Consider the following 16,576-nt stretch of genomic DNA (forward strand, 5'->3'; position numbering starts at 1 on the left):
TGGCATAGATGGGGTTGAAGAAAGCACCGGAGGTCCGCAGCACAGTTGCCAGCAGAAACAGTTTAGTTATGACTCGGCAACACAGATTTGTTTCCAAATGACTGGTTTACCTTCCCAAAGGAATGTCAGTGAATGGGTCAGGAATACAAACAACTGGACAGCTTTATGCTCATGTTTCCTAATCCCATTTTTATTTCCGGATGTAAAATCCCTGGTATCCATCATCTATGGGGGATTGGTAGATGCTGGATAAGTGAAATTTCCGGTTGCCTGGGGATTGGGGAACTGAAGACTAAAGGGGTGCCAATTTTTAAATTTCTTATTTTTTACCTGTTTATTTTCTGCTATTTTATTTTGCCGGTTACTTGAATTCCGGATAACAAAATATTACTGTATGTAAATTAAAGCCAATTGTGTTCAAATTATGAAACAGGTGGGGTTTGAGCACTGGGTTCTTTGTCTTCAGTAAACTGTAATTCTACTGGGCATCCTTTTAAATGAACCATTTTGGTTCCAGAAGCAACAAACAATCTGCTAGAGTCAGGCAGCATCAGTGAGAGAAAAGTTTCCAGCAGAAGTCATTACAGGTGCAGCAGGCTATCAAGAAGGCAACTGGAATGTTGGCCTTCATTGCCAGCGGAATTGAATTTAGGAGCAGGGAGGTTAAGCTGCAAATTTACCTGTTGAGGCTGCATCAGGAGTACAGCATGCAGTTCTGGTTTCCTTTGAGGAAGAATGTACTGGCTTTGGAGGCGCTGCAAAAGAGGTTCACCAGGTTGATTCCAGGGATGAGGGGGGTTACCCTATGAGGAGAGATTGAGACATCTGGGACTGTACTCACTGGAATTTAGAAGAATGAGAGGGGATCTCATAGAAGCATATAAAAATAATGAGAAGCATAGTTAAGATAAGATAGTAAGTAAGTTGTTCCCATTGGTGGGGGGGGGGGGGACTAGAACTCGGGGACATAGCCTCAAGATTCAGGTGAGTAGATTTAGGACGGAGATGAGGAGGAACTGCTTTTCCCAGAGGGGGGTGAATCTATGGAATTCTCTGCCCATTGAAGCAGTGGAAGTGACCTCAGTGAATATATTTAAGACAAAGTTGGATCAATTTTTTACATAGTCGGGGAATTAAAGGATATGGGGAAAAGGCAGGTAGGTGGAGAAGAGCCGATCATCAGATCAGCCATGATCTCATTGAATGGTGGAGCAGGTTTGACAGGCTCCTATTTGTTGTGTTCTTATTCAGTCCTGATGAAGGTTTCTGATCTGAAACCATTCTCTCTCTCCCACTAATGCTACTCAAGCCTCTTTCCTTCAGCAGATTGATTGTTGCTCCAGATTCCAATGTCTTAGTCTCCCCCGTGTCTCCAGTTTTGGCTTCACGTTTCTATTGCTGCTCCCTCTTGATTCCTGTGACTCTTCCTGCAGGTACCGGAGGTGGAAGCTGGGGGAAGACATTGATCTGATCGTGCGTTGTGAACACGATGGTGTCATGACGGGGGCCAATGGCGAAGTGTCGTTCATCAACATCAAGACGCTGAACGAGTGGGATTCGAGGGTAAGCACCAGAAGCAGCCTGGTCATGAGACTGGAATATAGGTCCCTGGAGACTGATAGTCCATCGATTCCCAGCAGAGAAGATGCACCCCTGTGACTGCAGTGCAAGCTCCCCCCACCCCTTATTGAAAAGATTCCCTTCTTTCAATAACTCCATATAACCATATAACCACTTACAGCACAGAACAGGCCAGTTCGGCCCTACTAGTCCATGCCGTAACAAATCCCCACCCTCCTAGTCCCACTGACCAGCACCCGGTCCATACCCCTCTAGTCCCCTCCTATCCATGTAACGATCCAGTCTTTCCTTAAATGTAACCAATGATCCCGCCTCGACCACGTCTGCCGGAAGCTCATTCCACATCCCCACCACCCTCTGCGTAAAGAAATTTCCCCTCATGTTCCCCTTATAATTTTCCCCCTTCAATCTTAAACCATGTCCTCTAGTTTGAATCTCCCCCTTAATTGAAAAAGCCTATCCACATTTACTCTGTCTGTCCCTTTTAAAATCTTAAACATGGTCCCTATCCTGGGTAGCCTTTGTGAAGTTAAACAGGAATGTCTGCAGACGCTGTGATTATAGTTTAATATACAAAAATGGTGGAGGAAACTTAGCAAGTCATGCAGTGTTCTTTATGGAAAAGATACATAACCAACATTTAGGGGCTGAGCCCTTCGTCAAGGACTGAGCAAAACGCAGGACTGAATAAAACGGTGGGTGGGAGGGGCACAGGTCAGAAGTCAGGCCCTACGTAAAGAATCAGAATTTATTGTTGCAGCGTCACAGTGCAAACATTCATTATAGCCGTCTTATTTTTAAAAATATATAAAATAATAATCGTGCACAAAAATTAAGGCAGTGTCTTTGGTTCATTGATCATTCAGGAATCTGATGGCAGCAGGGAAGAAGCTGTCCTTGTGCCGCTGAATTTTGAGGCCCCTGTACATTTTCCCCAATGGTAGCAGAGTGAAGAGGGCATGTTCTTGGTGGTGGGGAGTCTTTGAGGATAGAGGATGTTTTTCTAAGACACTGCCTTATGTCCTCAATGGAGTGAAGTTTGGTGCCTGTGATGTTGCAGGTCGAGTTAACCTTCTTGCCCTGAGAGTTGGCGCCTCCACAACAGGCAGTGATGCAACCAGCCAGGATGCTCTTCGCGGTCCACCTGTAGAGGTTTACGAGAGTCTTCAGTGACGTATCAAATCTCCTCAAACACTTCACAAAGTATAGCCGCTGGCGAGCCTTCTTTTTGAATGCATCAACGAGGAGACTTCAGGACCGATTCTCACACCATTCAACAAGCTCTCTCCCCTCTGTACACTTCCTCATTTGCCATTTGTGATTCTGCCGACAACTGTGGTGTCATCAGCAAATGTAGATGGCGTCGGAATTGTGTTTGGCCACACGGTCATGGGTATATAATGAGTAGAGCAGTGGGATAAGCCCGCATCCTTGGTGTTGATGATCATTGAAGAGGAGATTGATACTGACTGTGATCTTCCAATGAGAAAATCAAGGATCCAGTTGCCGGAGTGGGTAAGGTTCAGAGGCCTAGAGTTTGTAGCTTCTTGACCAGCACTGAGGGAATAAAAGTGTTGAAGCCCAAGCTGTAGTCAATGAAGAGCAGCCATATGAATGAGCTGCTGTTTTCGAGGTGTCCCAGTGCTGAGTGGAGAGACAGCAATACTGCATCTGCTGTGGAGCGATTGTGACAATAGGTGAATTACAGCGGGTCTTTGCTTAGGTCCGTGTTCATTCTGGCCATGACCAACCTCTCAAAAGGATTTCATCACAGTAGAGGTTAGTGCTACTGGGCGATATTCATTGAGGCAGCTCATACAGCTCTTCTTGGGTACCGGGATGATGGATGCCCTTTTGAAGCTGGTGGGAACCTCTGACTTCAGCAGTGAGAGATTGAAAATGTCCGTGAATACTCCGGCTAGTTGGTTGGCGCAAACTTTCAGTACCTTGCCAAGGCCTGATGCCTTGTGAGGGTTCACCCTCTTGAATTATGTTCTGATGTCGACCCCAGAGACGGTATCACAGGGTCCTCAGCATTTTTGGGTTCTTCTTCTCAAAGTGGGTATAGAAGGTGTTCAGATCATCAGGTAGTGAAGCATCACAGCCATCAAGAGTGTTTGACCTCACTTTGTAATGGCCTGTACTCCCTGCCATAGCTGGCATGTATCTCTCTCTCTCTCTTCTCTCTCTTTTCTCTCTCTCTCTCTCTCTCTCTCTCTCTCTCTCTCTCTTCCTTCCTCCGGAATTGCCACTTTGCTTCAAAGATGGCCTTCCGCAAGTCATACCTGGACTACTTGTAAAGATCGAGATCCCCAGCCTTAAACACCCTTGTTCACACCCTCAGCGGGTTTCGGAGAACATCCAGTATTTGCGCGTGGACACACACTCGTTCACGCAGATCTTGATGAAGTCAGTGACACCTGTTGCATATTCAGTCAAGTTTATGGATGAGTTCTTGAATATGTTCCAGTTCACTGATTCAAAGCAGTCCTGTAGATGCTCCTCCGCCTCCCTCCCACTGGTGAACGCTGCATGGCCTGCTGAATTTATCCAGCACTTTAGTGGATTTAGCCTCCTTTCTGGATGCTTTTGGGGATGGGTGGGGTCATCGCTGCTGTAAGTGAATCTGCTCTGGAGGTTTCACGTTCTCTTACAGAATAGGACTCTGCCCAGCCCATCATTTCTGGTCACCTCCTCACAGGAAGGATGTGGAAGCTGTGGAGAGGCTGGCAGAGGAGATTTACAAAGATGTCTCCAGAATGGAGGACCATCGCCTTCCCAAGATCGTGTTATATGGCGAGCTCTCCACTGGCCACCGTGACAGAGGTGCACCAAAGAAAAGGTACAAGGACTGCCTAAAGAAATCTCTTGGTGCCTGCCACATTGACCACCGCCAGTGGGCTGATACGCCTCAAACCGTGCATCTTGGCGCCTCACAGTTTGGCGGGCAGCAACCTCCTTTGAAGAAGACCGCAGAGCCCACCTCACTGACAAAAGGCAAAGGAGAAAAAACCCAACACCCAATCCCAACCAACCAATTTTCCCCTGCAACCGCTGCAATCGTGTCTGCCTGTCCCGCATCGGACTTGTCAGCCACAAACGAGCCTGCAGCTGACGTGGACTTTTTACCCCCTCCATAAATCTTCGTCCGCGAAGCCAAGCCAAAGAAGAAAGAACCTGGATTAGAAAATATTTCTTATGAGGCAATGTTAGCAGGAGCTGGGGCTTTTCTCCTTGGCGTGAAGAGAGATCTGTAAGATTCTAAGAGCATAGATAAGGTAGACGGCCAGTGTCTTTTTCCCAGGGTAGGAATAGCCAACTCCAGAGGGCATCTGTACAAAGTGAGGGGAGGAAAGTTTAGGGGAGACATCAAGGGTGAGTTGTTTTTTTTTTACACAAGATTCTGGGTGCCTGGAATGCCTTGCCAGGGGTCATGGTGGAGGCTGAAACATTAGGGGTATTTAAGAGACTTAAATGACAAAGACAGTTAAGAGACAGGCACATGGATGAAAGAAAATTAGGTTACAAGGTTGGGGGGGGGGTTACTTTTTTTGTAAGAATATACAGGGTCAGTAAGTTCTATATTCATTCCTATCTGTCCTTTCACCTATACTCTCCCATGTGCTTATCCTTTGACTCTCTTACTACCCACCTTTCGGAGGAGTAATGTACAGGCCCATTTGCAGGATATGGGGGGAAATAAGAGCTCCTGGGAGAAACCCAGACAGTACTCAACACCGACAGCGACCAGGTCAGGACTGAACTCGGGGGAGGGGAGGGGTCACTGTACCTGCTTGTTCGTGCTGATGAGATGCTGAACAGCGCCTAAGAATTAGAAACCCTGCTTGTACCTTCCTCCTTTCCCTTCCATGCCTCCAAACCCATGCTCAAGAGCCCCAGGTACAGAGACGGGTTTATGTATCCCTTGGCAAATCAGACCTGGCCACCTGGTTCAATTTGCCCAATGGTGACGATTGCTGCTGTTTGTGGCTTCAGCTGGGTCTTGAGAAGGAAGGGATGGGGCAGAGGGTGAATTTCCATCTGAGAGACGACCCAAGGTAACTCGTTGCTTTGCATCCTTTTGTGTATTCACACAACACCCCAACCTATTCAATTTGAGTATCGGTGCTTTCAGGAGTTTCTGGTGAAATAAGTGCCAGGGGAGTTGGTAGTTTGAAGAGGGGTCTCTCATAATAGGTCCCTAAGACAGTCTGCACACATACAGGGGTTCTCCTAACTAGGTGCAGATTGGAAATTGAGCCAGTTCGGTGTGAGTGAAATAGTTTATCGCTGCTGTTTCTCCAGCCCCAGGTAGTCCTTTAGCTGAGTATTTTTACTAATTTCTTTAGACATACAGCATGTGGGCTAATTCGGCCCACGAACCTGTGCTGCCCAATTAACCTACAACCCTGGTTTGTTTTAGGGTGGGAGGCCTCCTGGGGAAACCCACTCAGACACGGGGAGAATGTACGAACTCCTTGCAGACAGCGCAGGATTTTAATCCAGTCGCTGGCACTGTAACAACGTTGCAGTAACATCCGCAGTTTAATAAAGCTGTCATCTCATTTTTGTGATTGTTATACGAGGCTTATTGGGGTGTAAAATAATGCTCTGTATATGCACATTGAATTTCTGCTCCTGGGCAGTACTGCAATGGCGTGGACTGGAGACAGAAGCTGGACTCGCAGAGGGGAGCTGTCCTCGCCACCGAGCTGAAGAACAACAGCTACAAGCTGGCACGATGGACCTGCTGTGCGCTGCTGGCTGGGTCGGAATATCTCAAACTAGGGTAAGAATGTTGGGCTTGCGAAGCTGAAGGTGGTGGTGGGGGGGGGGGAGGCGGGGGTGGGGGGGGGGGGTTGAATCCGACTGAATAAAAAGGCAGAGATCTGCAAGGACGTTCAAAGGTGAGAGGGGCCCAGATTCGGGAAGTGAATGGAGATACTGAGTGGTTCTCCTTGGATCAGAAAAGGTTTCTCAGCTCCAGCCACTCAGGTTCGGTCCTGTCTGATGTCTGCACCTTCTCCCTGTGACTGGGTTTTTGCTCAGGTGAAAGTTCAATGCTAGTGCAGGTCAAACACTGTACTTTATGTAACAGGTGCATAACCAACGTTTCACCCTTGAGCCCCTCATCAAAATGTAGGCAGATCCCCAACAAGATGGTGTGGGGGGAGGCGGGGGAAGGAGCAATTCCTACAGGCAGGAGGTAACAAAGTGGGGGGATGGCTCTGTGAATGGAGAGGGAAGAGGGTGGAGAGCTGGAGGAAAGAAGACAGAGAGATGGGGAAGAGAGGGAGAACGGGGAGTGGGCTGGCAGAGACCGGAGAAGTCAATATTAATGCCGTTAGGTTAGAGATGGCCCAGACAGAATATGAGGTGTTGCTCCTTCAGTTTACAGGTGTTCTTGGTTTGGCAGCACGAGGCCATGTTCAGATATATCAGTACAGGAGTGGGGCATAGAACAACACCTCATTTGCTACCTATTAATCCTGCCCAGTGGGACGGTGCTCCTCCCCCGGCCTCTCCCCACCCCCACCATTTTGTTCAGATGCCAGCCCACGTTTTGCTCATAACTTTATGCAAGGGCTTGACCCCGATCGCTGGCGCTGTAAAGGTTGAGTCTGCCACTGTTAGTACCAACTCCTTACAGACTCAAACCCTGGTGCCAATTGAGGCAGATTCATCCTTCACAGCACCAGTGATCAGGACTGGGGTTCAAGTTCTGTGCTGTATGTAAGGAGTTTGTACTAATGTTCCGATCACCGGTGCTGTAAAGGTTAACTACTACACTAACTGTGCCACCCCACAGTATGATTTCTTGTTTTAAACTTTGTTCTACTTTTGATTTGTTTACGTAGGGGGTTCCCTCAGGGGTCAGTTTCTGTTTTCTGGCATTTTCTGTGGTCTGGCAATGGCCAAGTCCTGATATCACAGGATTAGATACTGAACGTGTAGAGGATTTACAATAGAACAAATGAAAACTGACCCAGTTACAGGATGGTCTAATCAAACACTGAGGACTGGCAAATGAAACAGGGGATGTTTGGAAACTGGGTGAATTGTGATTTGTACAGTAAAAACCCTGGTATCCAGCACCTATAGGAATTGGTAGAAGCCGGATAAGTGAATTTTCTGGTTGCTTGAGATTGCCTGATAGGCAAACTAATGGCGAGGGGGCGGTAATTTTAAACCCATATTTTAAAGATATTTTCTGCTTTTTTTTTTTGCTGGTTTCTGAGGCCGCAGGTTGCTTGAATTCCAAATAATGGGTTTTACTGCAGTTTGTTGCCTGTGGGCACAATTTCAATTGGAGCATTGAAAGGGGGATTGGATAAGTATTCAAGAGGAAAATAGTTTGCAAAATGTATGGAATAATTGTGGGATTAAGAGATTACCTGAGGGGAGTTTAGGCCAATTGGCTGATGCTGCTGTCCTGCACCTCTCTGTGAAGCATGTGTCGGATTTGATCCAATTCGACTCCTAAGCCTCACCTGATTGGTTGTTATGACTTCTTCACAGCTCCACTGACTCCAGCATGATTGCAGACCATAAAACATAGGAGCAGAAGTATGCTATTCAGCCCATCGAGTCGGCCCTGCCATTCTCCCCATATCCTTTGATGCCCTGACTAATCAAGAACCTATCAATCTCTGCTTTAAATACACCCACTGACCCGGCCTCCACAACCGCCTGTGGCAACAAATTCCACAGATTTTACACCTTCTGTCTCGTGTCCAGGGTCGGTGCTGAGGAAGTGCTGTTCTCTGAGAGGGGCTGCACTTGGGCGACAAAACTGGGGGAATGTTGTACTTCTTGAGGCTTGATTTTTTTTTAAATGTTTATTTAATTTCACGTATGCAGGAAAGCTTCTATATAATTTCTTGAGGCTCAATCTGACCTTTCGGGTAGATTAAAAAGATCCCATGACCTGATGTTTTACCTCATTCGACGTCGCTGAAACAGATAATCCCATCCACCTCCCTTTCTCCCTTTGCTCTTTGACGTGGTTTATCTTTCTCTGAACTTCCTAATTTCCTTTAAGCTACGAATGTCCAGTTCCAGCATCTCTTTAGGTGGATCATTCTGAGGTTCTGTCTCTTCACTTTTTGTTACAGTTCAAAGCCTCTTAAATCTGACAGAAGCGTGGTCCTGAAGCTGCTGGCCTATGTTGTCCTGCGGCCATGCCTGCTTTGCAGTAAAATGCCTGATGGTGTATGAATAACTGGCCAGGTGGCTCTGTTACGAGCCCAGAGGACCCATAAACCCAGCAGCAGTAGATATTCACCAAGACAAATGGTTACTTAAACAAAAGTTGCTTTTAATTATCTTTATACATGAAAATAGACTCATACTTTAACTTAAGTTAACTAACCTAACTTAACCGCCTTCTAATTCTAAGCAGACATATGCAATGTGTGTGTAAGTTATTTGGTTCACAGTCCAATCTCACTTCTCATTTCTCCAAGTTCACTGGTTGCAGGCAATTCTTATACTGTGCACAGAATTTAACATTTATAAAGTTCACCAGCTTTCATGCTTAAAAGATAAATGGTTTCCGCTCAGGAAGGTTCTTGTCGGTTTTCAGAGAGAGATTTGTTGTTCTAGGGCATCCACAACTGAGGTACTTCCATCAGTCACCTCAGCGTCTTGCTGACGAAACTTGCCCCATCAGGATTCTCCAGATGATAACCTCTTTCTTTCAGGTCACCACAGAGTGCCTTTTTGTATCTCTTATTCCAAGTGAAACATTAGACAGCCAGTCCTCTCCTCTTGCATGAACCACAAGGGCTTTGACCAGGCTTTCTTCCAAAAGGGGGCTTTCCATAAGCTTTCCAGCTTGTCCTGTTCCAATCCCAGCTGCTCTCTGCTGGCTGTAACACTGCAGAACTGACTCTGAGAGAAAGCCTGTTTGACTCTCTCTGCTTGCAAAACTACATGACCCTCTCAGAACAGCAAGTTAGAACGGTTTTTGTAAGGCGAAATGGCAGCGCGTCTGCGGGAGCCCGGCTTTGACTGGGCGTTTACATCAAGGAAAAGGGGGGGGGGGAACTCTCTACCGAGTAAGGTAATCGTATTTTGTCTTAACGCTATTTTTGAAAGAAAAAAAAAGAACAGCAAGTTCTCTTCCAGACGATATGCGGCTCCAGTGAGATCTTTCACTTGTTGCCTTTTATAAACAACAATCCATTAAAGTCTCTTGAGCACTCTTCAAAGCTCTTGAAAAAGCTCTGAGGCCCTAATATGTCTAGCATTAACAGAGCTCCAGTATTTCAAATAAGATCTGTTTTAAAGTATTTGTATATGACCTACTCCAACAAACCTTGCCCCAATTTATCTCCCAAAACGTAGCTATATACTCTGTCACAACACCCTTGTCCTGTGTCTCTGTTTGAAGGTACGTGTCCCGGTTCCATATCAAGGACTCCTCTCGACACGTGGTCCTGGGGACACAGCAGTTCAAGCCTAACGAGTTTGCCAGTCAGATTAACCTCAGCATGGAGAATGCGTGGGGAATCCTGCGCTGCGTCATTGACATCTGCATGAAGCTGGACGAGGGCAAATATCTCATCCTGAAGGATCCCAACAAGGTGAGGTCTCGGGGGTAGCAGAGGGGAAACTGCACACTCACAATAATCTCAGGGTTGGGGAACACGACGACTGCTTCACACAGATTCACTTGAGAGGAGGTTGGCTACTTAGTTGAGAGCTGTTGATGGGGTAGAAGTTTGGAGAAAAGCACAAGGTAATTGAGCCGAATGGGCTTTTTCTCTGCTGTAATGCAACTCTTCCCCCACCCCCGAATTAATTAGAAATTATGCGGAGTTGGACGTAGAAAAGTCCCGTGTGACACATACACCTGAGGATTGAACATAAAGTAGGATTTGGGTGTGATTGTCCACAGTAGGCAGAGCAGAGAGGAGAGCCGAGTTAAATCCTAGCCCCTCGTGGTGCCTTGGTGAAGTCTGACCCTTCCCTCCCACATCCCAGTGTGTAGGTGAGTGGTAGAATCTTGTGGGGTGGGATTAACATGGGGTTAATGTAGCGTGAATGGGTGGCTGATGTTTAGCATGGTCGGACCTAGTGGGACATTTCTGTGCTGAATCTCTCCATGACTACATCTGTTGTGCATTTTGCTGTCAGTTCTCCATATCCTTCTCCACTGGAATTGCTAAGACGTCACGGCCACATACTAGCGCCGGCCTTGAGTAAGTTGCTCATGGCAGCTCTACTCAAAAGGCCCATGTTGGTACGCGGCCCCGACGAGCTCTTTTAAAAAGAAATGGAAATCTGGGGAATCTGGAGCAGGTTCAAGGGACCAGAGCTAAATTTCTTGAGCAGTTAAAAGTATGGGAGTCTTGATGAAAGCTGAAGGGATGGGTGGGCTTTAGTCTCTGGATTGCAGCGAGGAGTGGGTTACTCTCCACAGGTCCATGTGCCTCTTGCCCTGGGGGGGTTCCTTCAGCTGACTATTTGCTGGCAATCACACCCTTCCCCTCTCTGCCCTCCTTCTGCAGCAAGTCATCCGTGTCTACAGCCTGCCCGACGGCACCTTCAGCTCTGAGGAGGAAGAGGACGAGGATGATGAAGAAGATGAGGAGGAGGAGGACGGAGCACAGTGAGGGGGGGTCTTCTCAGTTCAGCAAGCCTTTGATACTCACTGTTGTAGGGTACAGTCGCTCAAAATAAAACTGCAACGCTTTCCACTAACAGATGTTCTCCTGGAGTTGGTGATTTATTCTCTCACTGGGTGCAGTAACTCAACACCAGACCAGAGTATGAGCCTGGGGTCACTGTTCCCTGTGAGGGCATGCAGCTGAGCACAGCTTTGTTCTGTGTGAATTGTCACATGGCCCCCTTTCACTAGGGAGTGCACTTGCACCAATTTCCATCACCAACTCTCCCAGCGAATCCCGTTCTTACAGAGGGGAGAGAATCTGGACCACAGCGGATGACACCAAAATGGCTGTCGATAATATAAATTTTTGTGCAGTTTCAGCAGAAATGTTTTTTTAATCAAAATTATCCCTGTAGTTCCATAGGGAGGTTATGATTAACTTGTACAATGCATTGGTGAGGCCAAATTTGGCATGCTGTGTACAGTTTTGGTCACCAAATTATAGGAAAGATATAAACAAAATAGAGAGAGTACAGAGAAGGTTCACAAAAATGTTGACAGGATTTCAAGGTTTGAGTTACAGGGAAAGGTTGTGCAGACTAGGGCTTTTTTCTCTGGAGTGTAGAAGATTGAGGGGGGACTTGATAGAGGTATTTAAGATTTTAAAGGGGACAGAGAGTAAATGTGGATAGGCTTTTTTCAATTAAGAGTGGGGGAGATTCAAACTAGAGGGCATGGTTTAAGATTGAAGGGGGAAAATTATAAGGGGAACATGAGGGGAAATTTCTTTACACAAAGGGTGGTAGGGATGTGGAATGAGCTTCCGACAGACTTGGTCGAGGCGGGATCATTGGTTACATTTAAGGAAAGACTGGATAGTTACATGGATAGGAGAGGACTGGACCGGGTGCTGGTCAGTGGGACTAGGAGGGTGGGGATTTGTTACGGCATGGACTAGTAGGGCCGAACTGGCCTGTTCTGTGCTGTAAGTGTTATATGGTTATAAGCCCGGCTCACACACATCACTGTGCCTACGAGGTTAAAACTTGATGCTCGTTTATTTTTTTAACTTTCTAGCGCACTCCAGTCCGAGATGTCGTTATTCCCCAATGACAGCAACGCTTTGAATCACGTCTTTCCGTCTGCTCGCGCTCTTGTTGCTGGTGCTTCTATAATTGCTGCTTTTGTCAAATTTTCTCACCACTCTCACCGTTGCATTCATTGATTTACAGTAATTATGATTTACGAGTAACATGAAATACAAAAAAAAAATTACCAAGGATTCTAGATGGGTCTGGTACAGGAGGAGGTTTATTGGGACATATCAGGACTGATTTGCTGGGCACGTCCCACAGCCCTGCTACTTGCAGCACAAGAGGGGAGGAAATCACCCTCTTCCTGCCCCCAACAACCTTTTTCAACTGGCCTCACTCTATATATCCTGCCAATCCCTGCCTTTGCAAATAAAAAATCCTTTCTCCCTTCTCCCCCCCCACCCCCGATACCACCAGGTAAAATTTTGTATTTATTTCAGATTTCCAATGTCTTGTACATACTTCATTCAAAGTGACCAGGAAGCAGTTTTACTACCTCAAATATTTTTTATTGAGAATCACACTTTTACAGTTAAATATTTGCTATCGTCTCAACATACCACAAACAGGCTGCACTGCGAGGGGGACACACAGAGGCAATGATATTTAAAGCCACAAAGGCTTTATACACACCATGAAGTTTATACACAGAATGCTACACTTGTTCGGCAATAAGTTAGTGGTTCGTACAGTGCTCTCTGGCGGCTGGCGTCATTCCAATCTGCACCTGGTGGTGTCAGGGATGGGTGTTTGGAGGTGGTGAGAGAGTTCACACCTCACTGGTACATTCCTGACACCAGGATGGATCACCACCTCCCCCTCACCAGTCAGGTCTTGTGCTCCCCCTGGCTGGCTGAGTCATTCACCACCCCGCCTTCTCTTTCTATAGCACCTTCCCCATCCCTTTCACAAGGTCCCAAGGCTCTGCAACCAATCACGTGGTAACAAAGCAGCGTACATCAAGTGCCCACAGGCAGGAGAATTAGCAATCGGCAGATAATGGGCATTAGTTGAAGCAATGTGGAGAACTCTGCTCCTATCTGACATGACATCCATAGGATATTTTCTCTGCACCTGACAGGGAAAATGCTGTTCTTACACTAGAGCAATCCTGCTGGGAAATTGGCCTCTTGTACACGCGGGAGCCTCTGGAGAGGGGTTAAAAAGCCTCTTGCCTGGGAGATGAGAGCACAAAAGAACCGGGTCAGGGCCAGTGGGTGACTCTTCTCCCCCGCACAGAAGAAGAGGTGAGGCTCAGAACAAATTTATCCAATCCACCTATCTTCCTTGGGGTGGGGGGGGGGGGTGGTGAGTGAGGGTTTCACTGCTGTTTGTCTCCTTGGACCCAGAACTTTGCTCTCATAGTGGCCGACAATGACAGCCTTTAGACCATCTGCCCAAATCCATTTGACACCCCATTTCAGCAGCAGCTCTCACCTCAACCTCCGATGCCCCTTCTCTACCCCTCAGCCTTGTCACCTTAACAGATAAAACATCAGCTGCAGTCTTATTTGCAATGGTTTTCAATGGATTACCTTTTATAAATAGAAGATTCTGATGCCTGCACTCACCAATATTACCTCAGAAAGCCTGGGTCTAGCCCATGTACATGACACAAAAAATGTTTTTTTTTTTAAATACAACAGTAAAATACTATATGAAATACAGATTTATACACTTTTAAGGATCTGTTATTTAAAGTTGCTATTGTTCCTGGTCTGTACACAGAATACTAGGCAATCTGTAGAACGTAGTTAAATAAGACAGCAGATTTAGGCAGGCAGTTTCCACCCTCTTCCCCCCACCCCCAGACCTTGGCATCAAGCCACAATCTTCCAAGTTGTCCTGTTTGTAAGCGGTCTTAAGAGTGCACAGGCTTTGTACCACATAGGGGTCCCAACAACCTGACCATATGCCTACTACAGTAGCTGATTCTCCCTCACCATTGACGGATGACCATTTAGTTCAATGTCTCGCCCCCACGTGATATTGAACACCATGGAATCATGCTCTCAACCTGGTACTAGGTATGAGAGCTTTGATCCATGGGCAACTCTACACTGACTGCCTGACTGCTAGGTTGATGGTTCTAAAGTGGCTGGAACCCTGGACAACTTCCTCTCCATCATAGAGGTCCTACTGTCATTTCCTGCCTGGGTTCAAGTCCACTTTGTTCCCCCACAGCCCAGAAATCATAAGGATGGGATGTCTTCTTCCGATCTGTGCTGGATGGTTTAACCTCTGACCTCGCTTCAGAACACTGGAAGTATCAAAGACCCTGACCAAGGATTAGCTGGATCTTGGGGGGGGGGGGGGGTGGGGGGAGGGGAATGGTTTATCCTCAAAGCTGACAGAGAACCAAGCTGTGATTGAAATGGATGTCACAGCTGACCTTGTGTGGTGCCAGGGCCTGTCCTGGAAAGCCTGGCTTCCAACAGTGTCCCCACTCATACACACAACTGACCACGGGGCACAAAACAGGACCAAGATCGCAAGCCGTCCCGAGAGATGGCTCCCCAATCCTGCACACAGGACAAAGCAGTGATCTGGCCGAGGTGCTTCAGGGGTGAAATAAGACAGAGAGAAAACTACTTCCTCGGGTGTTGGGCTGGAGGAGGGGCAATGTTAAGAATGACAGCAAGGATGATGTCAGGAATCTTGGAGGTCGGGAGAAATCAGGATCTCATCCACACCCTCATCCCCTATATTTCAAAACTAAGACTTTTGTTGGGTAAACAGATTAGGGGCTCTGCACCAGGTGTGTGAATGGAGCCAAGGTGATCTAACAGAGGGGTTGACGACCTTATCTAGACAGCAGCTCTCCTGGAGCAGAACATACAGCCAGGCCATTCCCCGTCAACAGTGGGTGGTGACCAATAGCAAAAGGGTGGTCCCGGAAAGTGGTTTCATCCACAGAGTCTCGAGAGGGTCAACAAACAAAAGAATTCCCTACTGCTCAGGTGCGTCAATTTCTCCATTTGGCACTGCTATCCCCAGAGCCCACTATGGACCCAATTGGAATTCGAGGCCAGATCTGCACCAGGGAAATACCTGGGTCAATAGGGTAATGGGTGTCCCTGACCACTCTCTTGGGAGCTCCTTTGACAGAACAAGCCCATCTGAAATTCAAACAGTGCTGTGGAACTGAGATGCTCCCACCCTCCTATCTCCATGGGATCAGGTGTAGATTCCCACCCAAGTCCTGTAGTCCTCTTTCACCGTTCGCCCACCTTCCACGATGTGGGAGAAAGGCAGGCTGAGCCGCAGTGTAGGGCTGTGCTTCCCTCCCCGCGTTCAGAGGGCTTGGTGACAAAGGGCCAATTCCTTGTCCCTCAATGCTCTGGGCCCTGAAAAGGTGAGGGTTGATGGAGAGTGGGGGCAGAAACTTCCGGGAAGGGCTTTTCCACGAGAAAGAGGCTCTACTTCCATCCCATCCCCACCCAACTGGCCTATTGCAACTCTGTGCTTTTAAAAGAGATAATCTCACTTATTCCCCCACCCCTCACCTCAAAATGCTTTGTGTCTACCTCCCTTGATCAGGGGAGATTCCCAATTTCCACACACACATCCCATTGAAGGTACAAGGGTGTGTGCATGCACGAATGTCTGTGCTACATTTACACGCTGATGCACAAGGGGAGTAGGGGCTGCATGCATCCATTTGGCTCCATTAGCCATCAAGAAAAAGGGCTCGGTAAACAGAGACCCTTAGAGGGAGCTACTGAGAGAGGGGCACAGGTTTTTAAACTGGCTGCCCACTAGCCACAAAGCAATAATCATTATAAATTGTGATAACCATTTCCAACCATCTGCTGTCAGCTGGCCCATCCGATCAGTGCAGGAGGTCAGGAAATCAGAAATTAGTCCGTTTGCCGAGGTCAAAGATTCATAAAGTGCGACTCACAACACAAGGAGATTGGCTGCCCTAACCACTTCAGACACACTGATGGCCCGCACGCAATGGGGCTTCTTCCTGCCTGGATCAAGAGTTGCCCAGTAAAATGTGTATCTGCCCTGTGTGAGGGCCTCGCTTCCTCGAGCTCACTGTGGACCCGCTCAGTAGCCCTGCGACTGGTATCCTTCTGAGCTCGTGCTGTAGGGGCCTGTGGGCAGTGGTTGCTGATAGGGCCCCGGGGGTTCCATCTCATTGCTGGAGACGTACGGTGCATAAGGAACGGAGGCGTCCTGGCTCGGATCGGTGTAGTCTTGGGAGAAAAGGGCAGAGTCGGCTCCAAGTCGGTACCGCTGGTATCCTAGGAATGCCTGGCCAGCCTGTTCAACATGG

The 16,576-nt window shown here is 47.5% G+C and overlaps 2 protein-coding genes across 3 annotated transcripts in view; one reads left to right on the forward strand and one right to left on the reverse strand.

Moving 5' to 3' along the window:
• Window positions 1-11,289, forward strand: part of eif3d (eukaryotic translation initiation factor 3, subunit D) — a 39,612-nt gene extending 28,323 nt beyond the window's left edge. The window contains exons 12-15 of the mRNA XM_069908644.1: window positions 1,434-1,563; window positions 6,228-6,370; window positions 9,977-10,169; window positions 11,097-11,289. Coding sequence (XP_069764745.1) covers window positions 1,434-1,563; window positions 6,228-6,370; window positions 9,977-10,169; window positions 11,097-11,201 — 571 coding nt within the window. The 3' untranslated portion in view covers window positions 11,202-11,289. The remainder of the gene's footprint in view (window positions 1-1,433; window positions 1,564-6,227; window positions 6,371-9,976; window positions 10,170-11,096) is intronic.
• LOC138748436 (synaptogyrin-1-like) overlaps window positions 1-16,576 on the reverse strand; it is an 83,098-nt gene that overhangs the window by 20,026 nt on the left and 46,496 nt on the right. The window contains exon 4 of one of the 2 annotated variants that reach the window (XM_069908645.1): window positions 12,779-16,563. The exons of the other annotated variant lie outside the window; for it this stretch is intronic. Within the exon in view, the coding sequence (XP_069764746.1) occupies window positions 16,348-16,563 (216 nt within the window). The 3' untranslated portion in view covers window positions 12,779-16,347. Of the gene's footprint in view, window positions 1-12,778; window positions 16,564-16,576 lie in introns of those variants that run through there. 2 annotated transcript variants of the gene reach the window in all.

The sequence above is a fragment of the Narcine bancroftii genome, chromosome 13 (assembly GCF_036971445.1).
Source record: "Narcine bancroftii isolate sNarBan1 chromosome 13, sNarBan1.hap1, whole genome shotgun sequence".
Taxonomy (NCBI): Eukaryota; Metazoa; Chordata; class Chondrichthyes; order Torpediniformes; family Narcinidae; genus Narcine; species Narcine bancroftii.